This window comes from Bactrocera oleae, chromosome 2, assembly GCF_042242935.1.
Source record: "Bactrocera oleae isolate idBacOlea1 chromosome 2, idBacOlea1, whole genome shotgun sequence".
Taxonomy (NCBI): Eukaryota; Metazoa; Arthropoda; class Insecta; order Diptera; family Tephritidae; genus Bactrocera; species Bactrocera oleae.
This window is the reverse complement of record NC_091536.1, coordinates 6986415-7014324: the sequence shown is the minus strand read 5'-3', so window position 1 is coordinate 7014324 and position 27910 is coordinate 6986415. Positions and strand designations below refer to the sequence as shown.

Here is a 27910-nt window from a genome sequence, read left to right as displayed (position 1 = left end):
TGCACTACAGGGTGTCAACATTTCTATGCATGGGAATGCACTGTTGCAATCAACCCTTGTATAGCAAAGCACAATGCAACAAAAAAGTGGGTTAAAGTGTTTTTAAATTACTTGACTCTTCCATTTCCGGTTGCTATAAACAAAATAACAACACAAATTATAACAGTCACCCGTTGGGAAGGCAGACAAATCGAGAAAATAGAAAAATTTATAAACTAATAGGAAATTATTGCCTTTTTATTTTTATACGTATACATAAATAGTATTATTGCATTTATAATAAAATCACAGACGTGATACTATGGAGGAAGTGGATGTAACAACAGTCGATCAATACCAAACGCTGGTCCGCTATAATAACCCAGTTTTGGTGGTTAAACATCCTGACAAAAAGGGCGTACCAACAGATATTGTGAGTTTAGCTTGTTACTTTTTAACGCAAGTTTAATTTTATATTTTAATGACATGCGTAGGAGTTGAAGCGACCACTAACAGCTGGTGCTTTGCTCGACACCAAACGGGAAACCGAAGAAATCTTGAATTCGATTTTACCACCGCGTTGTTGGGAAGAGGATGGACAATTGTGGCAGCAAACCGTAAGTACAACAAGTAAAGCATGAAGTAAAACTAAGGTAAACGAGAAAAACGTTAACTTCGGTTGCACCAAAGCTTTAATACCTTTCACAGGTGCGTTTCTTATAGCATAAAAGGGGTATAAAAAGACATTTATTTATCTATCTTGATTTTGAACGTTATCCGATCTGTAAAATTTGTTCGTAAATTGTTCCGTTACCTTAGAAAATAGTCCATGTCATATATCGTGAAGATATCTTGCCAAATAAAAATGTTTTCCATATATGTATGGACCATGCATACAAGAACCATAATTTGATTGTTCAATTTGTATGGCAGCTATATGCTATAGTGGTTCATTATGGGCGATTCCGACAAATGTGCAGTTTCTAGGAAAGAAAAGGACGTGTGAAAAATTTTATATCCCGAAAACTGAAGGACTAGTTCGTGCATATGTAGACAGACGGACGGGCGAACAGACGGACGAACGAAAAGACGGGCATGACTAAATCGACTTAGCTCGTCATGCTGTCCATTTATATATTGTATATTTTTTATTGCGTCTCTGACATTTTCTTCTGGGCAAAACAAATATACTCTGTTTATTGTATAAACCGCGGTGTGTTACATAAAGCTTAAGAACTTTCGAGAATGATACTAAATATATATTTCTTCCAAAAGGTTTCGAGCACACCAGCTACACGACAGGATGTGATCAATCTGCAAGAGATGCTCGACACGCGTCTTCAACAAACGCAGGCGCGTGAGACTGGCATATGTCCCATACGTAGAGAATTATATTCACAGTGTTTTGGTATGAATAATATATTGTACATTACAAACAACTTCAAAAATACTAATGTACGAATATCTGCTTCCAAGATGAAATAATACGTCAGGTCACCATCAATTGTTCCGAGCGTGGTTTACTGTTACTACGCATACGCGACGAAATCACCATGTCTATGGAGGCATATGAAACACTATACTGCAGTTCGGTGGCATTTGGTATGCGTAAGGCATTGCAGGCGCATGAAGAAAAGGAAATGTTGCGTGATCGTGTCAAAACATTGGAAATGGAAAAGGAAACGCTCGAAGATATTATAAACGATATGAAAATTAAACAGGAGCAAGCAGAGCGACGTAATGCGGAATTGCGCGCTTCCGAAGAGAAGAAATACGCAGAAGAGGTTGCATTCCTCAAAAAGACCAATACACAGCTCAAGGCGCAACTGGAAGGCATTACGGCGCCAAAGAAGTGAAAAATATATACACGTACTGGAAGGACTTTTGTGCAATCTCTTTTTTTTATACTTTTTGTGCAATACATTGTTATATTTCTGTATTTATTGATGAGTCTTTTGTTATGTTGAGGACATTTTATACTTTAATGATATTTTAGTGAAATAAGCAAATCACTCAGCGCCCGGCGCCGCAGTCGCATCATTTTCAGTTGGTGTAACACTTTCCTCCGTCTCAGCTGACGCTGTGGGCGCTGTTTTCTCAGCTTGCGCCGTCCGCTCTTGCTCCACTTCATCCTCCATGTTTATTTCATTTACAATCAGTGTGGGTGTGAATTTAGCAGCAATTTTGGCCGGCTTCTTTATTTCCTTGGTTGGACGCTTTATAGGCGGCTCTTCTGTTTCTGCGATTAAATTTGAGTGCTCTATTGCTTCTTCCGTCTGCGGTGTTGCAGACACGTCGTCTTCACTCTCCTGCGGTAAGTTAGCGTACATTTGCAAGTCAGCTTGCGCTGGTAGCTTATCCTTTATCTCCTCCATGCGTTTCATATACATTTCGTATACATACTCTGCCATTTGTGACATATTGTTGACTTCGCACATGTTTTGTGCATCGACTTTGTCGTTGGTTAAACGCTGTACGGGATAGGTTTCTTCTGGCAGTAGTTGCAGCCGCTGTGGACGTTGTGTGAGCTGCATTGAAAATAGAAATATACTAGTAGATTCGAAACTACATTTTGTATTGACACTTCAATGAACTCACCAATTTAAATGTTTGTTGCAATTCGAAACAGTTCTTAAACAATGCCACACGTCCGAAAATATACAAGCCGAGCCGCGCACGACTCATAGCCACAACCAAACGACGTACATCGCGTAAATGGCCCACCGCTTTTGTGCGCACCAATGAAATCAGTATGTAGTCATTCTGTTGACCCTGATACTTATCAACAGTGGTGACTTTGTATGGCCAACCGATGAGTGGATTATTGCCACAACGCACATTGATTACATCGCGTATCAAATGCTTTTGTCCATTGTAGGTGGTCAATATGGATATCTTCTCGGCGGGGTAGCCCAATAGACGCATGTACGTATAAACGGCTACTATGTACTCAGCCTCAGCAAGATTCTGTCGATAAAAAGTCAGGTTATGTAAAGAGTGGAACGAATTTTTTGCGCAGTGGAACGCATGTGAGCTTTGAACAAGTGCAATTAGTGGAAATAGAGGAAAGACAAAGTGTGAATAGAGTGCTGGGGAAATTTAGCATATTTCTTTTCAACTTATAAAATGGCAGTAAGCATAAAGTCGTGAAATTAAAAGTTCGGTTGAGATAAAAGTTGAAGGATCAGCTATGACGTGTGTTTGGGGAGTTCAGCAGATTTTAGTTCAAATTATATGTGAAAAAAAAAAAACATGAAATCGTTAGATAATGAAGCTAAAACGTACATATGTATATACGTATAGCACAAAAACTCACTTGATAAAAGAACGGATTCGGTTCGGTTTCGCCCACACCCTTAAAATCATCCACATTGATGAGCTGATAGTCGTGTACAAAGCCAGCATTTGCATTACGATATTCGGTACGCTCTAAAATATGCGAAAGATCGTCTAATCTCTTGTAGCGCCACTTATACAAGGAGCATATGCTAAATGAAATGAAAAATAAATTTAAAAAAATTAACTAGAAACAAAATAAGTTTTAACGTACCTTGATCTGGCACGTCCTTGACCATCCAAATCGACCGTGGGCACGCCCAAACGCACCAAGCGCGTAAATAAACTCTGCTCCATATTCGAGTACTTTTGGAATGCCATATTTTTGATGACCGGCGGCAACTGATGATGATCACCGATCATAATCCAACGTTTCAAGCGATTATAACCATCGAGCGGATCTTGTAGCAACAGCGGAATGAATGTTTCAATTTCCAAAATTTGCGCTGCCTCCTCCATCAGAATGTTGTCATAGCGAAAGCCTAAATTAACCAGCTCTTTACGCTTCAACGCAGCGTGTGTACAAGTCATGGCTATGATTTTTGCTTCTTTCACAAGCAAATACTTAGAACGATCCAAACCTGTGCGCAACAGTTCGAATGCGCGAAATTCTTCCAGTTCTGTGAAAATATGCGTAATATAACGGAAACAGGATTTAGCAATTTCCATGTAATCATCGTATGTGTCGCCTTTGAAAAGCGGCTGTGGCGCATCAGCGAAGAAACGTGTGAAAGGAAATTCCTTCTCGAAGACTACACGCCAAGTCTCTGGCTCAACGGCAATGGAAACGACTGTGGCTTGTGTAAGAAACTTTTCCCAACGCGCCACTACATTATAGAGATAAAAGTAACCGGCTGTTTCGCAAGTGTACGCATTATCGCCGAGCACATTGAGCGATTCCTGTAGTTTTTGTACCTTCTTAAGTAGTTGCAAGCGCTGTGTCAAGACGTAGTTGACGCGTCCATAACGACTGAAATCTTTTTCCGTCTCCAGCGCCTCTTCACCGTGACCAAGACGTAGTAAATGCCGTTCGTCAATGTCTAAAGCCATAATTTTTTCGAAGAGTTGATTAAGCGCTTGATTGGAGTGTGTTACGATTAACGTGCGTTGATTTGGATGATTGTGATAGATATTGGATATGATTTGTACCGCCACATCAGTTTTACCTGTACCTGGTGGACCCACAACCAATGTTAGACCGGGTTGCATGCCAGCGCGTATGGCCTCCAATTGGGTGGCGGTGAAACGTACCGAGTTTCTGAAAGTTAGTAGTCAATTAGTCGTTGAGCCGAAACTTTGGATTTGATTTTTTAAATGATTAAATCCACCAAAAATAATTACAGTAAAATTTTAAATTATGCTTAAATGGCTAAATGACCTTCTCTTATAACGATTTTCTTCAACAATAGTAAAAAAAACACTCTTAGAACGCCGTTTTAATTCAGGAGGGTCATATATTCAGGGCCCCGCACAAGTTATATAACCTTACCTTTTTAAACCATAACTTGTTCGGGGCTTCCGAAAAACTATAAGACCTTCCATAGCTTGCCAGAGTATCAGTTCGACTCGAACTTAATCCTTTCGTACACACTATAATTGTACTTTTCTGTGTATGTTTATACTCACTGTTTCGGTTTGTTAGCCACATATGGTCCCCGACTTTCGTAGACATAAGGCTGCACCACGATGGCCTTTTCCAAAGCAGGCTTCATATTTGTGTCATCTTCCTCAGCATCATCTTCACCATTTTTCTCTTCTGGCACATCTTCAAATACCAAACGGAATGGTGGCACGCGCTTTTCCTCCGGAGCCACGCATTTAATCTCATAGCCTGGAAAGCTATTTTGCAGATGATTAAAATTCAAGAAAGTATCATTGAAATCTAAACTGCGCTCTTGATTCGGCATATGCGAGTAATGCGCAGCACCCGGATCACCATAGCCGAGCAGTAAGTCATGCAACCATGGTGGCACCACGCATTCGGTATTCATTAAATGACGTATGGTCTCCAGCACAGCCTTGAAGTTGTTTTCTTTTGGCTTGCGACGCATTATGATGTTAAAGCTCTCGTAGACATCATCAGAGCCCTGAAAGAAAGATGAAAAGTTAATACAAACAAAAAAATTGCAAAATATTTTTACGCACATCTTGCAAATTGTCCATATCCAAGCGGTATTGATTCGAGTCCAACCAAACGCGATAGGTGCGTTGCTCGCCGGGCAATTGTGGGCGTGGTTCGGGTCCATCTTCTATCACACGTCCATTGGCATCCAGCATACCCTCCACCTCACAGCCGCGTACATACACGAGGCCAACTTGTGGTATGAATGGCTCGCGTGGATTGTATTTGGCGCCTTGAAGTATAATTTTTGTTTAACTAAAATTATAAAAGATTCTAACTTTACTCACCGTAGGGCTTAGTCGGCTTCACTGTTATTAAAAAACATACGTCATGCTTGCGTAAGTTCTCCCACTCATCTTTAATCTCTTTACGTACGGACAATGTTACCGAGACATCGGCGCGCACGCGTGACGGTTTACGCTCGCCAATGTGCGGCTTCGTCACCTCAACCACAGCGAATGTGGCTATCGGCAGAGCCATGCGCGCCCAGCCGCCAAATACGACTCCACCATCCTCCGATTGCCACGGCAGCATACGACTTACAGCATCCTCAATATCCTGTCGTATCTCATAGGTGGATTCCAAGCGGAACAGATTAAAGTTGCGCAACAAATAATCGTGTAAAGTGAGAAATTGTAAATTTAACTTCGGCAAAGCCAAGCAACCATCACCCGAAAAGTATTCGGAAGGCACAACATTTTCGTCCCAAATTATATCCTCAGTGGGATAGAGTGGCATCTCATTGAGCGCCTCCAGCTGCGAACAGCGACGTTCGTGACGCGTTATCAACAGCTCCTTGAGGAATTCATCATCGAGTCGATGCCATTGGAAGGGCGGTTCTAGCGCGTCGGGCACCAAATTCAAAAACGATGCAATTTCTTTGAGCGCCTTTACATCCAATGCACCAAAGTGACGTTGTAGTGCATCGCGCGTGTCTACATTCGCGACATTGGACAAAGCGAACAGTCGCAAATCGGGAAATTTGGCGAATGCAGCTCGTTGTAGTGAGGTGATTTTCTTGTAATGTAACTGTGTCATCTGGTGATCGGTTAGTGAATCGCCAGTAACGTCACTGATCTCGAAGCGCGTATAGAACTTCAACATGTCGAGAAGCTGCAATGCAGAGAAGATATGTATGTATATTAGTTGTTAGTTGTAGAATATAGAAATGATGGCTTGGAACCGAAGGGAGAAAGCTCAAAGCAGCGTATATGAGGAGAGTGTTTATTATATTTTGAAATTTGCCTGTGGAACGCAATCAACAATTGCGAAAATTAGCTATTAAAATAGAATAAAAGTTTTGAAGTCAATAGTGAGATCAATACTTTAAAGACGCTTCCACAGAACAGTCAACCCTATGTACAAAAAGTGAACCCAAATTTATATGTCAACTATGTTGCTGCCAAGTGGACATATAAATACAAAATATGGGTTAATTGGAGCTCCGCAGTTTTTATTACAATTTACCATTGGATTTCTGGGCTTCGCGTGATCCTGGCTAATTCTGAGCACTTGCTCAATCACAAAGTGATCTAGTGTGCTCCTCGCCTTTTCTTAGTTTCGAAGTGATTCAAAATGCTTAGGGTGAATTTAACACACTTTCTTAAATATATTATGGAGTGGTGTAGAACACTAAATCGTCTACTTCCATATCTTTTAGTTTTTGTTAAAACATTTTTTTTTTTCTTGATGTGATGCTTGAATCGAACCTCCTCTGAAAACATAACCTCTAAAACAAGAAGCAAAAAAACTGTAATATGCATATATACATTAACTTTTTCCCACGTGAATCAGAAGAAACCCAACACACCTGCTATTACGGTAGACAGAAATACGAACTCGTGACATCGGCGCACGCAATAATTTGTATTCATGTAAGTTATAATATGTTAAATAATATATTAGTATAGCAATATGTCGCCAACTAAAGAAACACAAATTAAGTAAAATGAGGGTGATTCAATAGGCATATAAAAATTATGACGAACTAGTCAGAACAGATAATCATAAAATCAGTAACCCGACACCGAACCGATTGTAATCAGTGTTGCCACTTGAGAAAGTCTTTGGATACCAAAATGCCCACCAAATATGTTGCAAAACTGCTAAATTTTCTTATCATTCAAACATTGGGTCTCACTTCACATTTGGAAAAATATGTACATGCAAACAAACCTTAGAAGTCAATTATAATTAGGAACAGGCATACCGCCGAAATTCGAAGTCGTAGAGGCTATTGGTGGCGACTTTTTCGCTGCTCACATACCGACTAGGAATATGCGGATGAGGAGGAGTCGCTGAAGCAGAGGCGCAGTGAGCTTTTTCACGGATGGCTCGAAGCCATCTATTGTGTGTCGATCTCAGCTTTAGGCTACCGGACCACTGTAGTGTTTTTCAGGCAGAAGCGGCTGCTATTATGATGGCGGTAGATGCACTGTTACGAAGTGTAGCCTCTTTCAGAAAGGTGAGCAATCACTGCGACAGCAGAGCAGCAATACTAGCGGCAGCTCGCTAACTATGCGCTCAAGCAGTATCTGTCCTCACTATTGATGCTATTTCTAGTGAAGACTTCATCACCAGCCTCGTCGTACTTTGTCGTGATTAGATAAAGAAACGAAATGAAAAGAACTAATAGCGAGGAGAATTTAGACTAAATATCTACAAAATTCAGCGAGTTGGTAAGTTCTAGCCAGAAAGTGTTTTTCGGCTGTTGGTAACAGAGGAAGTGTAAAGCTGCTTCATTTTGAGAATACTATTTTGAGAACAGATTGAATTTATTAAGTGTTTTTAATGCTTAAACGGCCGAGTATACATAGATGACTTGGCCTTGGAATCAATACCGACACAATCTGCTTTCTGTTTTCTACCGATTCTACAAAACCTTACCTAATTATATCTTTTATTAAGAAAATTTTAGTCTCAATCCGGAAGATGAAAACTCCTAAGCTACTTCTAAATTAGCGGCAATCTTTAATAATCGTATAGCTGTGGGGAATAATTTTTAGGGGTTGGAAAATACAGAATTTGATTTCCGGCGTATTTTCGCACCACCCTTACTTATGTCAATACACATAGCTGCACAACAAAACTAGCACAAAATGTGGTACCACAAAGGCGCAAACACCGATTTGAAAAACCAACGCAATTCGATATCACCATCCATCGCACCACTCAACCCAAGCAGCGAACAATCGTTCAACCAACCACAGAAGAAGTGGCAGTCGCTTTGGCGTTGCGTCTCGACGTTTCGTGCGTCGGCTGCTAATAGAATTCGTTGTTGTTGTAGGGGTAAAAAGGTATATGAATGCAATTAAACGTTTAAAATCACGTAACATACTTAATGCGGTCAAAACACACACACACAAAAATATTCCTACTGAGCTGAACATGTCCACGTGCCCCAGTTAATATCCTTTGTGTGCAATGTGTGAGTTTGAGAAAATCGAACATGCGTTCCAAATTATAACGGCAGCTAGTTTTATGAAAGCGAACTCAGTTGACGACCGGACGGACGAGTGGTCGGACGTGTGGTCAAATCAAAGCGTCGACATGCCAAGCCACGCGACAAAAACACGGAAGTCGATTGCTGCCTGCGCCACTCAAATATAGGACAACACTCAGCTCCTTGACGACGCAACCCACAACAACAGCGCTGCTGGTAGTTGCGATGTAGACGTTCAACTTTGAAGTTGGCGTGCGATAACAAGAATGACGAGATGTTTTTTTTTTTTAGTTTTTAACAGTCGAAACTCCAAGTTTTTGCTTACAAATAAAACGATACGATAAGAAAAGTTTAGACTTTAAATGTTGCAAGCAATCGACGGTGGAGTAAATTTGATTTATTTTCTTCTCCCATAAGGCACTTGCCGCTTACAAAGGGTTCTTCAATAAGGACGAACTGTTATATTTGCACACAATATTGGTGCTTTGGATTGATACGCATACGAATGATTTAATAGTCGATTACTGCGTCGTATAAATCTGTCTGTTTTTGATGAGCAATGAACGAAGTGTCGAGTTTTAAAGATATTAGACCAGTAAAGTTCTTGGATGGCCTTAGAAAATCACATTATTAATGGGTTCAAATCGAAAAAATCGCATCAACACAGATGAGAGACAATTATACTTTCGAATCTTTATTTCAGAATGGTCATCTAGGTGTCCGTTGACTTTCAAGTAGTGTCTGCCTGCAGGAACACCATCTTGTTTTAGTCGGTTTTGACCATTATGACTCAAAGGGAATAGTAGGCGGCGGAAGGCGAGTCCGCACTCCCTAAAGATTTACGTTTTATGTGATGATTTGGAGCTTTAAGTCCTTAGTCCTGAATTTCTCGAAGCGCTAGAACGTGAACCGATTCTATTGCTTATTAAGGAATTGACTACATATCAAACATGACAGATATATTATACATAACAGTTTCGAAGATCGTGGACTAGGTGACCTAGAACGACTCAACATATCACAACGTTAAAACACACTCGCAATGCAGTCGTGCTCACAGAAACGAAACGGACACCACAGCAACATTTCCTATAATTTTTTAAATCTATTCAAGGGTGCAGCAATAACAGCCTCAACCAATACAACCCAAACGAAAAACCCTTTATTAAATGCCGATACAAAATCAAATGAAATAGAGTAACTCAAGTAAGTTGTAAAAACATTTATTTGGTTTTGAAATTTATTGATTGAATTGGGTCAACAACTTCGACAACGAAGATTACTGTGCTACTGAAGATGAATATGGAATATGGCACCGTTGCAAGAAGACAAGATTTCAGCTGCGCTTGGTTGCAAGCGGTTATCGAAGTGTATTGAAGGTGTGTGTGTATGCGGGCAACTGCGGCACGAGCTGCTGTCTGTGACAATATTGCCGGTTTCCGTTTCCAATCAGTAACCAGCAAGCAAGCAGGCAAATAAATACACATGCAAGTGAGGTAATTAAATATCAGAAGAATAAAAAAAAAACGAAATACACAAGAAGTTACTCTCATTTCTATTAGTATTGGTAGGCTGATGTAAATGCCACCCCTGTAGGAAAAAGAAAAAATATATAAGCAACAAGCGCAAGATATACGTAAGTTTGTAACACACAGAAGGAATCTTCGCATACCCTATCAAATGTATACATAAATGATCAGCGTGACGAGCTAAGTTGATGTAGTTATGTAGGACCACTATAGCATATAGGACCACTATAGCATATAGCTGCGAAATTTCTCATAAAATATTATCCAACGCATTGCTACAGTAGCGAAAGAAATTGTTCAGATCAGATCACTGTAGCATATACTTGTAGCTGTCAGGTATTGGATCGGTCAGTTTGTATGGTAGATTTATGCTATAGAGGCCCGATATCGGCGGTTCTGCCAACAGAGCAGCTTCTTGCGGAGAAAATCTGTACATATGTAGAAATAGAAAGAATTCAAAGAAAATACCCTAGTTCGACACTAGAACTTTCTCCGAATATTTTTGATTTTCTACAGGCTATGCTATTGTTTCTGTGCATGTGATGACGATGAGCTGCGCTTAAACAGCAGTTTATAAACGAAGTCAGGAGTGAGCACATTCAAGCGCTGCAACACTTTACACAACAACAACATAGCAAAGCGACAAAACACGACACAACTCAAAGTGCAACAAAGAGTAATCTCTGGTAGGTAGATTACTCATACTGGTAGAGTTGTTATCCAATGGAATGCCTGTGAGTACGAGTGTGAGGCGCTGAGCACGCAACCAACAGCACAGTACCAGCCGGCAACACAAGCAAACGGCGGCAAGCAAGGCAAGTTACCTCAGTCACTTACCACACTACTCAGCACAGCTAGCAGTTAGTGAAACAGTCAATGCTTGAAACACGCTCACCAAAGCCAAACGCCAGTCAGTCGACTGTTGACGTTCCTGGAGAGAGTTATATCACGGTGCGAGCTGGTGAACGTGACGCCATTGAATAATTACATATATTTGTTTAAAAGCAACTAATGCTTTTTTTTTTACCTTTTTTTATTCAACACTATTTTTTCTGTACATACATACAGACAAAAGTAGGTATATGGCGATGTATGAGTAAATATGTGCCGGAAAACGAGTGTGTTATATGCAAATTGTTGAGTGTCGGGTAAAAGATATTTTGTGTTGTCAGCGCGGATGACTTTACCTATAGCGGGAATTGTATGTGAAAAATTGCGGGTTTTTCGAAATATAAATAAATTACTTGCAGCATATGTATATATGTGTGAAATAAATAAGGCGCTAAGTCTGCAGGAAAACTGCGCCAATTTCGGTGGATTTGGATATTTTAATGTGCTCGAGGCAAAAGATAATAAGAAATATATATTTTTTTGGAGCAAGAAGTGCGATTAAAGTGGAAAAAAATATAATTAATAACTAAAAGTTAAAAAAATTAAATCAAAATTTTTTTAAACTAAAACATATTTCTTTATTTTTATTTCTTGAAAATAAAAAAAGGATTTCAAAATATAATAATAATACTAGAATATTTCAAATGTGTAAGGTGCATAAAAAGGAAACGCAAAATAAGAAAAACGCCAAAAACACACATACCTGCATACAGAAGCGTGTAAAAAGTTAGCAGTCAACAAATTGGTGGCGACATTCAATTGCCTGCTGTGTGTTATTTGTTGGTACATACATAAATACATATGTACATAGATAGTTCTAAAAACCGCCTGCACGCTTACTAATAACAAACCGGCTTTTGTCGATGACGTAGCAAGGTGAATCGGTGCACACACAGCGAAAACGTATAAACGCTTATGACGCGAACTTATGTACCATATGTATGTTCCAGTGTACTAAGCGAGAGACAGCGAGTTCATTAAGCATTTTTTATATAAATACATATGTATATACATATATACATACATACAGCTACATATGTATATATGGAAGTGTATAAAAACTAGCTAATAAGAAGACGTAAGAGCAAAAACAACAAATAATAATTTTTTTTCGCATTTCCTTTTAAATATTTCGTAACTGACAGTCTGTGTTGTCGCTGGGAAAGAGATCGTTTTACAAACACAAAGTAGACAGATCAAATATATATATATATATATATATATATATATATAACATTTACACACATATACAAGTACTTATATATGTACATAAATATATCCTTATTAAGAAAAATATTAGTGGAACGCATTGCGCTGTTGGCAAGTAGGCAAATAGAGAGCATAATAATATGATAGAGTTAGTGACAAGAATGGCTGCAGCAAAAGCAACAACAACAACAACAACATTAGCAACAACCACCACAACAGAAACAGCACTATCTTCAAAGTCAGCAGCAACGAACACAACCACCGATATGCATTTTAACGCCGCAAACAGTGAGCGCAAACGCAGCTGCCACACGCCGCAATCCATCAGCTGTTGCAGTCATAATTATCAACAAAATAATGATAATAATTATCAGCATAAAAAGAATCATAATCAGTTTAGTAAAAATATGAAGCATAACCACCGCAACAATTACAATCTTCCACCGTTATTTGCATTTAATCGGCATCTGATCCATGCCACACTTCTACTTCTAGTCTGCGCCGTGTGCAACTGTTGCGCCGGCGGTGTTGGCAGCAATGAAAGTTTAGCTTACGCGCCTGTCCGGTCACGCCCATTGCAGCGGCGGCACACGACCGCGATCGTTAAGGACAACAATGCCGACACGGACGACGCGAATCTGGTTTTTGTATATAAATGCTGTGAAAAATTCGAAATTCATGTGGACGGCCTTTGCACGCAGGTCAATGAGAGTGGTAAGGCAAGAAAAAATGTACTTTTTTTTGTGCAATTATTTAAACGCGCAACAAATTATATTATATAGAAATAAAATCGAGTCAAATGCTGAAAAAAAGTCAATTAAATGGTAGGGGTTGCGTGATAGCGTTAAAACCGGTTATGAATTGGATTAGAACCTTTGGTTGCGCTGCACGTGATGATGCCGTTAAAAATTGTGCAATAACAATTGGATTTTATATATATGCTGTTATTATGTGCAAATTTATCTGCTTCTATATGCTTAGGCTTGAGTATATTTAGGGCTCTATTTGGAGAACTAACATACAGTACAAATCTTTAAAAGTTGGTTCTCAACAGTAGCTCAACTAGAGAATATGAGCCAACAGTAAAACTACTTTTCAAGGAAAAATAATTTCAGATGTAATTAAGTGGAACTTGAGAACTATATTTAGGCGCTCGTACTTCTGGTCTGACTACTGACCGCAACTTCTACCTATGTAAGCAAAAACCGATAGAGTCCTCACAAACTATAAAACCGCATACATACGACGAGTTTTATAAAAAGAATTTTAATGTCATAAATGACGACGGACTTTTTGATTTGAGCCAACTACGCACCGAATAAGAGCACTCACTTAACATTCTCTGTTATAGCAGCAGCCATTATCAACCTTAATTAAACCTTCAGTTAAAGTCGTTTTCCTTAAAGTGATATTTGACTTTTCGGGTCTTGACGTAAATGTGAAGGTAAGAGAAAACTTATAAGAAGAACGTGCTCGAATGAGCCAAGCCTCAGCTTACGAGTACCATATGAATCATATTCGGTTAAAATATACATACATAAGAAAAATGTAATGAAATGGACCTTTTCAATTTTGTGTCAACCTTTTATCTAGAGAGACTTAGATTCGAACGTTCTTGATTGATCAATAAAAGTTTAGCTAAGTAGTTTAATTCTATAGAGCTTGTAGCAACGACTAGGGTAATAATCGTTGCCAAATTTCGTAAAGATACCTTGCTAAATAAAAAAGTTTTCCATACAAGGACTTGAGTTGGATCGGTTAGTTTGTATGGCAGCTACATATGTACATATATGCTATAGTTGTCCGTACACGGCGGTTCCGACAAATGAGCTGATTCTTGAGGAAAAAAGGACGTATGCATTTCAGATGGATATTTCAAAAAATGATTCGCGTGTATAGAGACGGACACGGCTAAATCGACTCAGCTCGTCACGCCGATTATTTGTATATATATTTTATTTACCGTATGCCTGTTTTATTTACTTCGTGTGTACAGTTTGGTTGAAAAGTGAGTAGTGCTCACCAAGAAATAGCACTACTAGCTTCAATTTTTTTTCTCAAGTTGGTACATCTGTCGTGAGAACACATGCAAAGTTACAAGTCATTCTGTCAATTAATTATTTGTTTACAAGTCATTTGAAGTTGACGTGTCAGAGAATTTTTTTAATATGGAACAAATTTAATATCGCACAGTGATTAGATTCTTTGCTTTGAAAGGTTTAAAAGCAAAGGAAATTTATGAACAATTGTTAGAAGTGTATAAGGAGTTCTCACCTTTAACACGCACCGTTGAATTTTCACACCAGAAATCATTGCGCAAGTTCATAATATTGTTAGTGAAGATCCAAGTTTTACTTAACGTGAAAATGTTAGTGCCATAGGCATCTCAGACGAACGAGTATTTCGTATTTTACATGGAGAATTACAAATGAAAAACCTGTTTGGAAAGTTAGTGCTGCAATTCAACAAAAACTGGATCGAAAACAAATTTCTCAGCACAATTTAGAGCGTTTTAAGCAGAATAAAACCGATTTCTTGCGTCGTTTTATAACTATGGATGAGACTTGGATCTACCACCACGAACCTAAATTAAAACAAAAACGTTTACAGTGGACTGAAGCTGGTTATTCAGCTTCAAAGCAGGTGAAGTCACAACGATATGCAAAGAAGGTTATGGCATCAGTTTTTTGGGATGCAAATGGAGTTTTGTTGATTGATTGTCCGGTAAAAGGTAAAACAATCAACTCTGAATATTATTGCAGTCTTTTGGATCAAATTCTGGATGAAAAATTCGTGAGAAAAGACCTGGTTTGCAGCATAAAAAAATTTGTTTTCATCAAGGCACCTGCTCACAAAAGTGTTTCATCAATGGCAAATTCAAATGATTCAACGAATTAAATAACGAATTGCTTGAACATCCACCGTATTCATCCGACTTGGTTCCCAGCGACTACTACCTTTTCAGAAACTTGAAACGATTCCTTCGTGGAAAGCATTTTTCGTCGAGTGAAAAAGCTATTGCAGCCATGGACGGGTATTTTGAAGAGCTACCGGAGAGTCATTAGAGTGATGGCATAAAATTAATGGAGGATCTTTGGAATAAGTGCGTTGAAATTAACGAAAATTATGTTGAATAAAAAAGTATATTTTTTTATACCAAAAACAGTATTTTTTTACATTTCGAGCGCAGAAACTTTCCAACCAACCTGTATATGCGTATATATATTTTATATGTATGTATGTATGAATATGTTTTAATTTATTCAATTAGGGTAAATATTTGATTTCCTTGTGTTCGGCATACGCTTGAGTGGGCGTCCCCAAGCTCATGATTATTCTATCAAATTTCAAAACTTATTACAAAAAATCTACTCACCGATTAATAGCACTGAAATAAAAGAAAAACAACAACACAATTCTAAATTAATAAATTTGTGGCACATCCGAAAGCTTCCTCTAATATTAAAGATGTAACATTCTTCACTACCACACATAGATGCATTTTCTCGTGGTGTATTACCACAATAGTTCAGATCCATAGTTTTGTAAAGAAATTTTTTGAACGAGTAAAGAAAGTCTAAAACCGTGTATTTAAACAACAGTCAGTAATCTTAAATTTGGCTAGTTCAGTACACTTTCAGTGTTTCTGAGTTACAAAGAGGATAGAGAATGCAGTAAGTAATCATATGGACTTTGTTAAGAGAACCTCTTCCCTGGGAGCATGTAAGTTGCCGCCACTAACTAACAATGTTTACAATGTTGTATCGAGGAGGTCGAAGGGTTGCCAGATAGATTTCTGAATGAAATTTTTTGCTTGGCTATTAAAATAAATTTTCACTATCGTCAAAGTTATATACTATGATTAAAAGAATATAACTCAATCTGATATGCGTCTCGTCTAAAAGTGTAAGCTGTAACTATATCATCTAATTTCCTGGCATACACTACCCAAAACTTCTGTAGAAGATATTAGGAAGCTATTATTGAAGGCAAAATACCGTATTTATGTATAAACCCTTTAAAGAATCTAATATAAATGATCTTAGTGTTGCTTTTAACAAGCGAGGTGTCGCTGACCTAAAAAAGTTATGCTGCAGCCAAACGTTGTCCCAAACACAGCCACGGTGATGACTAAATTTTGCAGCAGAAATTGTTTACAACCGCAAGCTTCGGTTAAGTGACAAGCGGATGAATGCACCGCGTTACATTGGGCGTCAAGTTCGACAACAATAGATTTCCCTAAAGTACAATTTCAGGGAATCATACAAACACACACAACTATATGCATTTGTGGGTGGTAGGTAGCATTGGTGAGCCACAATGCCGTTACGCGACCTCAATTTGTTAATTTTATTAAAGCAGAGAGCGAATTACAAACTAAAAAGTAGAGTTGATGGCAATAAAACGTGCTTCACAGCTATTCACAGCGGATAGAAGAAGTATAATGTCTGTCAGATTTCTTAACGCGTAGCGTAAATAGAGGCAAGTGCAATTTATTAGAATTAAAGAAATGTATAGTACCATCTCCATAAAAATGTATGTGATAAACAGTGCGTAACGAAACATTTTAATGCAGAGTTCCATATATTTTTGCATATCAATAGAGGTACTACGTATATTATGGTGGTACTTATAAGCTGAATTTAACTTTTCTTTTGTGTCAGCAACCCTATTGGACTAGATATACATATATACAATAATGATTATATTGATGGCGATTGATAAAACTTAGTACTGGGCTAGTTTTGCATTCTGCTTTCCGATTGATAAATATAAATCAAGCACTTTGTGAGTTCAAACAAGAAAAAACTTTAACTTCAGCTGCACTGAAGCTATAATATCCCTCACAAACACAAAAGGTTCCTTAGAAGAACTTGATTCAGTTTGTATGGCAGCTATACGCTATAGTTGTCCGATATCAGCCGTTTTGACAAATGAGCATCCTCTTGGTGAGAAAAGACAGATGCAAAATTTCAGACTGCTATCTCTAAAACTGAGGGACTAGATCGTATATATAAAGACAGACAGACAGACGGACATGGTTGAATCGATTCATCTCGTGGCAAACTGAATATACCCTGTTCAGGGTCTGTTTCGATACCAGATAATTCCACATAATTTACCTGCACGGTTAGAGGAGTAAGAACTAAGTTGTCGAGAGATAGAATAGAAGTTGATTCAACCTCGACATTTTCGACAATTATACCCACTACTACTAAAATAAACTTAGTGCTTGCAGTTGTTTTAAAATCAAATATACAGATTATTTTCAGCAATTAAGCACCACCCTAATGCCCATGGTACATCCGATAATGTGTTAATCTACATGTAATTCAATCTGCCTCGGTATTTGGAATTACTGACTCATGCATGAATGTGTGCTAATTTCTAAAAATTGTGTGAAGCATAACAGTAAATATCAACCGAGTACTGCTCACTTCATTTCTATTTGAGTGGAATAAAGTTTGATTTCAATAAAATGATGTTACTACTCTGACGCTGGAGAGAGAAAATTAAGTGAATTTTTCAGATTTTATGTCGACTTCTTGTGTTTGATATTACAAATCTATTTATATGGGCAGAATCAGAAAGTGGAAAGACTTACAGTCCACCTTAGAATAGAAAACAATTTATCTGGCCAACTTTATTTTAGCAGCTATATGATATAATAGTCCGATCTCAACAACTTGTTCGGAGACTGTAACGTTGTCCTGGATAATAAGCTATACCAAATACGTAAATATATTTTGACAAATAAAAAAGTTTTCCATACAAGGCACTGATTTGGATCAGTCAGTTTGTACGGTAGCTACATAAGTCTGCTATAGTAGTCCGATATCAGCGGTTCCGACAAACGAGCAACTTCTTGGTGAGAAAAGGACGTATTAAGATCGATATCTCAAAAACTGAGGGCTAGTTTGCGTAAATACCCTGTTTAGTGTATACAAAGAAACTTATAAAAGCTGAATGCATTGCATGCATGCATGTTGCTGACGTCTGTATAAATAATTTATCAATGTTCTTAGAAAATACTTTAGTTATCTTATATTTATTGTTTACTTTTTAAAATAAGAATACCTTGATAAAAATAGGTGATAGAATAATTCAGAGATAAGTGGATAGCACTTATTTAAATTTAAAAAAATGGGCAATTGCATTTTTAAAACAACAAAGGCTCCGAAATTTTAGTGGAATTAAGCAAAAAACTTAAGTCAAGTCTTATTCAAAACAGTTCGATTTACAATATAACCGCTTTAAATCGAGTATTAGTCATTGTACAAGTATTAATTCTGAGTAATTTGCATATTCATATCAGCAATGCAATTATGTATGTATGTATAAAAATAAGCAACAAAAAACAAATATAACAAAAATAGCAACTTAATTATAACGCATATAAAGGGTGTTTATTTGAGTGGCACAGAGCTATAAAAAAAGGAAAACCCAAGTAGGAAAACGCTCTACTCTTGAGGTCATTAATCGATCCGCATAAGAGCTTGAAATCGCTCCAAATTGAATTAAATGAATTTAGAAATAACTATGGCAGCCCAAACAAAATTGTAAATATTATTAATAATACATATGTATACAAAATAACTACGAGTATATCCTTGCTCGCCCAATTGTTTTAACTAAAAAAAAAGTATGAATAACGAGAAAAAACTGTAACTTCGGTTGCACTGAAGCTATAATACCCTACACATATACAAAATATTTCTTACAGGAACTTGATTCCGATCGTTCAAATTGTATGACAGCTATGTACAATATATGCTATGGTAGTCCGATCAGAACAATTTCTTCGGAGATTGCACCGTTGCCTTGGTCACATACATGCCAAATTCGTGAAGATTCTTCGTCAAATGAAAAAGCTTTCCATACAAACACTTGATTCTGATCAATTGAGTTTGTATAGCAGTTATATGATATAGTGGTCCGATATCGATGGTTCCCACAAATGAGCAACTTCTTGGGAAGAAAATCACGTTTGCATAATTTCGGATCGATATCTTAATACCTGAGGGACTAGCTTGCGTGGCAAACTTAATATATAATACTTTGTTCAGGGTATAAAAATTAATATTGGTTTTAGAGCTTTCTTTCCTGCTCATACAGTGAAAACTTGTACGATTTTCTAAAGCTCTTTAAAATAGAAATCAAAATGGAATTTTATAACCTTTTTTATGTGAAAGCTTTTCTGCAACCGCAGTATACCGATAGTGAATACACAAAAGCTTCAGTTTTGTGAAAGCTTTTCAAAAACCCACGAAGCGGCCTAAAGTGGAAGCTCACAAGTTTTCTTCTTGTGAAAGCTTTTCAAAGCCTGCGAAGTGACCATTTCAGCATAAAACAATTTTTTTTATTGCGGAAATAATGGGCTAACTAAGAATTTACTTCTCTTAAAAACCCATATTGAAGAAGATAACACTATTCCAATTTTTATGAAGTAAGGAAATATTCAGAATATATTTATGGCAATTAAAATATTATCAAAAACATATCTCAAGCATTTGGAAATGTCTCCAAATATGTAGGATTACTCATGTGACAAGGCAAGATGCTTGATCGGAAATCACTGACCGATCCTTGTAACTATGAAACGATCTTATAAAATACATGTTGCCGTTATCTCATTACCATGAACTGTTTTACAAGCAATATTCTATATACTTATAAATATATAAATAATTATCTGCAGATATGAGCAATTTCGCTCAGCCTGCGAAAGAGCAAATGTATTAATTGTCTTGCACCAGATCGAATGATCTGCGGATAAACAAAGAAAATGCAGACGTCGTCACCAATACACAGAGAGGAATAAATAAACAGAACCACATAAGCGGCACAAATAAGGAAATAGCGTGTGTTTGACCAGTGGTCACTGATCGACCGGCAGTTGTATCACTTTATAATCGCTTTTCTTTGTCTCGGCATAGAAATTCGCGTACTGCTAATAATATTGCAAATAAACAATCATTAACAACAACAACAATAATAACGAGTGATCACAAAAACTATGAAAGATGGCATGAGTTGAGAAGTTGCCTCATCTCATGCCCACCAATCAAGGAGTAGCAGTGCAATTGCACAATAAAATAAAATAAATCTAAAAAAGCAACAACAATAAAGCAGCAGCCATTAATCAACTCATCAGGCAGCTCGTTTTTGGCTGCAATTGCAATTCGCTGTAAATATATGAAAAACAGGAATAAGAAAATGAATTTAATTGATGAAATGCAGTAGACAGCTTATTTGGCTGCATGCTGTTCCTGGCTATAGTTGCATATACATATACTTGTACATATATAGGCCATTGCATGAGAACGCACATCGCACCGTTTATTGTGCTCATTTTACTGTATACCGTAATTGTTTGCTTCCTCATTTGGCAGGCAAGTTAGAGGAGCGCTTACCGTGGTAGAGAAAAGTATCACGACGGCAGATCGAATTTATAATTGGTTAAATATTTTTTAAATAATGAGTTGAAATAATATGACTTGAATAACTAAAAATGTCTTCGAATTTTTTTCCTTGAAGCTTGAAGAGGTTAAATAGAAAATTTATTTGAAAATTAAAAAAAATAATAATCAATTCTAAACAGTAATATAAATTGTAAACTTTAAATTAATATAAACAAGCAGCGATGAAACGACATAAGCTAAAACGTGGGCAACTAACTGTCAAAGTTCTGAAATTTCTTTAGTAACTGTACAACAACAAGATGAGCAACTGTTATGCGGTTATGAGTCATTGCTTCAAATTTTAGAAATAATAAAGTAAAAAATAACAGTTATAATGAAATCTAACTTAACGGAAAATGTATTTTAACCCAATTATGAGCGACATACAACAAGTAACCTGACACTTACGAGCACGTTTCGGTCACGGAAAAGCATCATATACAAGTTTTATTAATAGTTTGACATGCAACTGACATAAAAATTAGTCTTAGTTTAGATTTTTGATGATAAAACAAGAAAAAAGGTTAACTTTGGCTGCACCAAAGCTAAAATATTCTACACATATAAAAAATGTCCATACAAGAACTTGATTTGGTTTGGTCTGTTTGTATGACAGCTATATTCTATTAGTCCGATTAGAACAACTTTTTTGAAGCGATGCTTTTGATTATGGTATCAAGCTATACACATATATAATATTTATATAACGGATTTTACAAAACTTTATCTTTATAAAATTTTCTACTATTATATCTGACAATATTTACGAATATAAGTCTCATTTTGCTTCCAAACGATTACTTCTGAAAAGTTTTATTATTATTTTTTAAATCATTTTTTTGTAATATCAAATTATGTATAATAAAATCTTAAATTTATCAAAAATTTTGTTATAAATGTATTATTTACGCAACCACGTTATTATATAACATTTAACATTTATAGAAACAAAATTACGATTACTTGTTATACCCACTGTACAACTTCTAAAGTGCATAAAAGTAGTAAATCTTCTGCTGACTTCTATGCCACTGTATATAAATACAATTTCAATGATCGGGGCAGTTGCGATATTTGTAGATAACTGTGCAGCTATTGCCATTTTGGTCGAATAAATGTATGCGGCGAGGCAGCAAAACAACTTTGGCCAGCAAAACAGGCATGATATGTGCGAATTTAGTTGTTATAATTATTATTTTTTTTTTTTTTTCTAATTGTCACTAAAAAGGTGTTTAACAGCTTAAAATATTTTATAGTACAAAACACTAAACAGACACAGCTACACATACACTGGCATACATATGTATGTAGGTATATGTAAAGTTTTTCATCACATTCCACTTAATGTTTCTACACTTGCAGAGTACTTCCAACCCATGTTTACCAACTATCAGGGTATACACAATGTACCGGTGAAATTCAAGTTCGTTATTGGCATACCGGCTTGTGGCACGATGCAGTCATGGCCCATATATCATTACCAAGGTGTAAGTATACGCTAACACTTTATTTAGTTGCTTAAGCTCTAGCCATTCATTCATTGTTATGAAATTGAATACTTAAGTAATTGAGTGTTTGGAGTGGAGTTACAGCGGTGCAACGACCACATACACACATACTTATGTATATATATATATATATATATATTTATTTTCTGCAGAGCGCTGATCAGCTGGTGCTTTTGGATGATGGCAAATTACGCCATTACACTAACTCTAATGAAGAAGAAGATGAGCTCTACGAGCACACAGATTACGATGCAGACTTGGATGATGAACGAAAGTCACTCTTTCATGATTATGCGGCGGGGCAATATTGCATAGATAAGGTGAGTAAATCGGTTGTAAAAATTTCATGTTGGTAACGACATTAATTAAATTATGACAACTTGAAATGTTAGGTTAAATCAGATTAGGAATATAATTCTAGGATTCTGTGAATACTTTTAATAGTAGAATTACTCTCGGAGGTTCGATATTCTAGTGAAATTTTTTTCTTTTTTTTATGTTAACTATGAAAGTACCTTGTTTTGTCTTGGATTTCAACTGGATTCGAACATATCGTCCGCTATTGTCTTCTCTATGACTTGTAATCTTCTCAATAAGACTGGCTAGTAACCTTCTCTTTTATTTTAGTTATAGTATCACAGATAATTTGAGGGAGACGGCTGAGTTGAAAGTTATTGTCGAATATAAATTCAGATCTGTTCCAGTTATATAAACGCGACTTTACAGAGGAAACAGTCTACCTCTTTTGTCGAGAAGTGCGGTTTTGGGAATTTCTTGACCTTGCTACCTTTCAAATATTCTTGTTAGATCAACACTTGCTAGGCTAGCTCAACGCTAAACATTCTCAGAAATACAAAAGACCCAGATTTACCCCAAAGTTATCAATACTAAACAACAAAGCAACAGTTCTATCGAGAAGAAAGTAAAAAATAAAGAGAAAGTTGAGTAACGGGTATCGTAAAGCTCTTCAAAAATTAAAAAATAATTAAAAAGTATCTTCAATTAATCATAGCACAACACGAATTATATATGTAAGTTCAAGTAAAAAGAAACCAACTATTTATGAGATCAATGCCTTAGTAACCTGTAACTCGCGTTGTAAAAGTGCGATCGTGGCGTTCGAAAGGTAAGAGTTCGAACTTAAACAACTTTTCAGGTATTTATTCTGATTGCTTGATTCAGATGCACCACGCTTTGGAAGACCAAATGTCGAAAATATCGATCAAATAAGGGAAATCGTCGATTCTGACCAAAATCTGTTTGGAACCACTTAAAAAAGGACTATTTACGTTCAGTAAAGTTTTTATTGTTTTGGTGAAAATGATCTACTATGAACAAGATAGCAGAAGCTGTTGTTGCTGTTGTTATTGTTGTAGCGGCAAAAAACATTCCTGAAGTAATTTCGAGTTGACAGTCCTTAGCCGCATAAAAATCCGAAATTATGAAATTTCCCTCAAAATGACAACAAGTTATCTAACAAAACGGTTATAACGTTATTTAAGTAAATCGGATCATTCTAACTAGGCTAAATAGAGCCCACAATTTAATGCAAAAATAATGGATTTCTTTTTACTAGACCTTACGTAATAATCTTATAAAATCCTTTTGATAATTTTAATAATTCCTAATTTTCCCTATTTTCTCTTCTTTTTAGGCCATTTCAACAACGGGTCAGCATAAACAAGTGCTCTATGCGAACATTTGTTTGGCAAAAAGAGAAATTAAATGGTCGGATACAACATTTTTACTGCGCAAAGTAATAAATCCCATTTTGCATGGCATATCCTTGATACTTTTATTGCTCATATCGATTATCTACTTTATACTGCCTACATTGCGGTAAGTAAAATAAAAAAATTCCAACAAAAAATGCACTAAAAAGGATTATTTGACATTTCCACACACAACAGTGATCTGGTAGGCAACATTATAACCACCATAGCGGTGTGTTTGATGACGGTGCAAGCGGCGGATTTTGTGCGCATCTTCACGGAGTTCTCGAACCACGTCAGCTTCATTGTAGCAGGTAATCAAGTGCACAAGTTTTGCATTTTTAACAAAGTTTTACCAATTCATCTTTTTTTTGCAGATATAATACTGTACATCAGCTTGCTGGGTGCCTTCTTTTGGCTCAATAGCTTCGGTTATTATATTTGGAAGACATTCCGTTCACGTAATGTCTTTCTGCGTGTCACCGATGGACGCAAATATTGTTATTATTCCGCATATGCTTGGGGCTTGACAGCGCTAATGGCTGCTTTGGCGGTATTTGCGCATTTCTTTCTCGACGCCGATTCGTATAAGGAACAAAATGTTATAGGCGATCAGCAGACAATCGGTTGGCTGGGCATTTGGATATTTTTTGCGCCCATCGCATGCCTAATACTAATCAATATCTTCTTCTATGTGACCACATTGAAGCTTATCAATCGCCGAAATGTCTATGGACGCATACAGCATAAGCTGCGTGCGAAGTGAGTGCAAGGATGACGCGATTGATGCACAAATATACTAATTAACAACCTTTTTGCTTTGCAGTTTCATCATGTTCTCTTGGATGCTGCTAATCATGTCGATTGCGTGGCTCTTCTTTGTGCTTTCGCTAATGCCTTATGAAGGCCTACTCTACGCGCACATACTAGTCAATGCTGCGCAGGCGCCGCTGCTACTCTATATATGTGTATTGCGTCAGAAACAAGTTACATTCCTGTTGAAAAAGTCATGCTGCTATAATGAACCGCCATCGGCCAATGATTGGGGCGATGAATTGCATTATATGAATTGTAATGATTACTGAGATAAGGCGCGCGTTAAGAACGCGCCCAAACAAACGCAACCAACGTTGACACAGCAGTCAACGTGCATATTTCCCGATGGCATACCAATCGTGTCAGTGATTGTGTACCGGCACACGACGGTTTAAGTGGATTCAAGGGAATGCCTTGGAAATTTGTGTGTATTGGTGTTTTGCTGTTAAACTCTGGAGTCTGATCAAATGTTTAGTTGTAAGATTGAGTAAATCAATACAATTGTACAACACTATACCAATAATAAGGGAACTCTCATTAATTTTAATATTTTTATAACTGTATCACATTGTACGCGATATTCAAATTTCGAAATTACATGCAGATAACTCATTAAACGCCTAAGAAGTGTACTTAAGCATTGAAAATTTTAATATTTCTCGAAATTATAAATAATACTAAAACTATGTGAGAAGACTTTAAACTAACGTAGTTTAAGTAATTTTAATAAAACTAAGCTATAAGTTGACTGCCTAAAATTTCTTGCATAATTAAGTAGTTTGTAGGCTGCACAAGGATTGCCGAAACATAAATCAGCTTACACTTGAGTTTTTGCTGTTGTTATAATTAGAATTTTGAGGTTAACTGCTATGGGTTAGAAAAAATAAACAGGGTTTCACTATAGTCCAAGACTGTAAACGCTGAGAAAATATTTTCTGCTGCTACATAAACAACAACAACAAATTAAACTAAGCAAAGCAGCAGTTTGATTACCTATCATTACGATAGTACAAAATCTAATTTCCAAGCATATAAAAAATAAACAATTTAACTCATATACATTTCTGGCGTTTTTGATATAGTGCGTTTCGAAATAATCAATGTTGTTTTAGTTGTTTTTGTATGAGCAAAAACATCTACTAACAAAAAAAACGTTAGCTTCGGTTCACAAATAAAAAAGTTTCTATACAAAAACTGGATTTTGATTCATCAGTTTATATGGCAGCTATATGCTATAGTTGTCCAATATCGGCAGTTCCGACAAGGAAGCAGCTTTTTGCGAAGAAAAAGGACGTGTGCAAAATTAATATCGATTCCTCAAAAACTGAGGGATTAGTTTACGTATATAGACAGAAGGTCATGCCTAAATCGAATCAAATAGTCATGGAGATAATTTTTATAGAGTCTCCGACCCTGTTCAGGGAATAATAATATTGAAAAATTAGAATTTCAGTTCAGATTCTATAGTCTAGGGAAGTAGAACACTATCCGCACTAAGAACTAATTTTTAGCTAACAAGTGTGTATACACCCTGTTTAAAAGATTATAGCTAGTTAGAATTTCACTTATGACTCACCTGACCGAACAGCTTTCCTTCTTCACGTTGCACTAAATTACAGATTTGCGCGCGCACCAATAGGTGGGCATCATCTAATACTGTATTAAAGAAGCGACGTGTAGGCAGTAATGCTTCCAAATCGATAATGAATTCCAAAAAACGTTCACAATATGCAACAACATTTGGTTGAACATCACCCTCTAACGGTATCGTTTCCAATATACTCAAAAATTGTATAATTAAATTCTGTAAAGTTTAATGAAGCAATATGATTTAACATATGTTGCAAAAGACGAACATTTAATTAAAACTTACCTGCAAAAAATGTCTTTCCCATTCAACTTCTGGTTTTACATTGCCTTTTTCTTTCTTCTGCAAACGCCGCCAAAATTTTCGCCATTCCGGCACCTCACGTAGCTCTTGCTCCAAGCGCTCTGGAGAGAATTTCAATATACAAAAATCTAAGTTTTTTTCACAATAAAAACCAATTATATACTCACTGGGCTGCAGACAACTCCACATTGACAGCGATACTAAACGTTTGGCCTGTTCGCGACATAACTCAATTTCCATGCTATTAAAACAATGATTGAGAAATACAAGTAACGTAGTTTTCTCACGCATTGTCGCACGCCTGCCCCTACTATCATCGGCGGGTAAGCATGTTTCCAGCACATGTCTAAAGAAAGCGGGGAACTCCTCCGGTTTAGCTTCGAATAATGGCCAAACTTCTACTCGTTCGCGGAACTTCTCATTGACCATAGCCACAATAGACATTATATGAGCATGCGTAGCTGTTTCGCGTTTATAATTAGGCCACAAATATTTCTCCAAGTACTGACTGAATTCCAGCATCATAATGCGACGTGTCGCTGATTTATGATCCAAAATTTCACGACTATATATATCATCGATAATATTGCCATTATAAGGCAGGAGATCCTCTGCTGGAGTCTCTGGGGACCAGTATTGTGATGCAAGCTACAAAATGCGTGCACAAGATTTGTAAACGTTTAAAATTATTGTTACAACAAAACTTACCTGCCATATAATGTCTGCACTGATTTGCGCCACAGTCACAGTATGTGGATTTTGTTTGCTATTTGGGTCCACCGTATCGGAATGCTTGCGTTTTTGCTTCATTTTTTTATATTATTACTTTTAATGGGCAAGTAAACAGAAATCGAAAGAGAGTTAATTATTTTCTTAATAGGAAATCAAGTTGTGTTGTTGACTACCGGCTGTTTACATCTGAAATTGTAATAGATTGTAGTTGTCAAAAGCTATCATTCGACAGGGTTGCATTTTATAGAGCAACATGTTACTTGAAATATTTTATAGTCGAA

The 27910-nt window shown here is 36.9% G+C and overlaps 3 protein-coding genes across 4 annotated transcripts; 2 read left to right on the top strand and 1 right to left on the bottom strand.

The window, feature by feature from the left end:
* The first annotated feature begins 120 nt into the window (after window positions 1–120).
* On the top strand, window positions 121–1922 carry Dnali1 (Putative inner dynein arm light chain, axonemal Dnali1). The gene is made up of 4 exons (XM_014230060.3): window positions 121–412; window positions 474–596; window positions 1255–1387; window positions 1456–1922. Exons 1-4 carry the CDS (start codon window positions 302–304, stop codon window positions 1833–1835), a joined length of 747 nt encoding a protein of 248 aa, XP_014085535.2. The 5' UTR covers window positions 121–301; the 3' UTR covers window positions 1836–1922.
* On the bottom strand, window positions 1888–27824 carry LOC106614353 (RNA helicase aquarius). The gene is made up of 11 exons (XM_014230058.3): window positions 27606–27824; window positions 27065–27545; window positions 26880–26998; window positions 26583–26810; window positions 5725–6550; window positions 5461–5669; window positions 4942–5402; window positions 3530–4573; window positions 3296–3467; window positions 2578–2946; window positions 1888–2507 (listed from the first exon to the last, which is right to left on the bottom strand). The coding sequence occupies exons 1-11, from the start codon at window positions 27705–27707 to the stop codon at window positions 1989–1991; spliced, it is 4530 nt and encodes a 1509-aa protein (XP_014085533.2). The 5' UTR covers window positions 27708–27824; the 3' UTR covers window positions 1888–1988.
* mthl5 (G-protein coupled receptor Mth-like 5) lies at window positions 11311–26067 on the top strand. Of its 2 annotated transcripts, XM_070107985.1 has the most exons (8): window positions 11311–11482; window positions 12445–13222; window positions 22333–22457; window positions 22631–22798; window positions 24133–24317; window positions 24389–24504; window positions 24568–24952; window positions 25017–26067. In XM_070107985.1, the coding sequence occupies exons 2-8, from the start codon at window positions 12649–12651 to the stop codon at window positions 25273–25275; spliced, it is 1812 nt and encodes a 603-aa protein (XP_069964086.1). In that variant the 5' UTR covers window positions 11311–11482; window positions 12445–12648; the 3' UTR covers window positions 25276–26067. The 2 variants fall into 2 exon arrangements, with proteins under 2 accessions (XP_069964086.1, XP_014085534.1); XM_014230059.3 differs by having other exon boundaries at window positions 11311–13222.
* Window positions 27825–27910: the final 86 nt, after the last annotated feature.

Bases quoted from the DNA above. Each gene is read 5' to 3' on its own strand.
- mthl5 (XM_070107985.1), top strand. From the start codon at position 12,649: ATGATAGAGTTAGTGACAAGAATGGCTGCAGCAAAAGCAACAACAACA. The intron at 22,458-22,630 runs GTAAGTATACGC...TATTTTCTGCAG, and splicing joins CCATATATCATTACCAAGGT to AGCGCTGATCAGCTGGTGCT. The intron at 22,799-24,132 runs GTGAGTAAATCG...TCTTCTTTTTAG, and splicing joins GGCAATATTGCATAGATAAG to GCCATTTCAACAACGGGTCA.
- Dnali1 (XM_014230060.3), top strand. From the start codon at position 302: ATGGAGGAAGTGGATGTAACAACAGTCGATCAATACCAAACGCTGGTC. The intron at 413-473 runs GTGAGTTTAGCT...TGACATGCGTAG, and splicing joins AGGGCGTACCAACAGATATT to GAGTTGAAGCGACCACTAAC. The intron at 1,388-1,455 runs GTATGAATAATA...TCTGCTTCCAAG, and splicing joins ATTATATTCACAGTGTTTTG to ATGAAATAATACGTCAGGTC.
- LOC106614353 (XM_014230058.3), bottom strand. From the start codon at position 27,707: ATGAAGCAAAAACGCAAGCATTCCGATACGGTGGACCCAAATAGCAAA. The intron at 27,546-27,605 runs GTAAGTTTTGTT...CGCATTTTGTAG, and splicing joins GTGCAGACATTATATGGCAG to CTTGCATCACAATACTGGTC. The intron at 2,947-3,295 runs GTGAGTTTTTGT...TTTTATCGACAG, and splicing joins CGAATCCGTTCTTTTATCAA to AATCTTGCTGAGGCTGAGTA.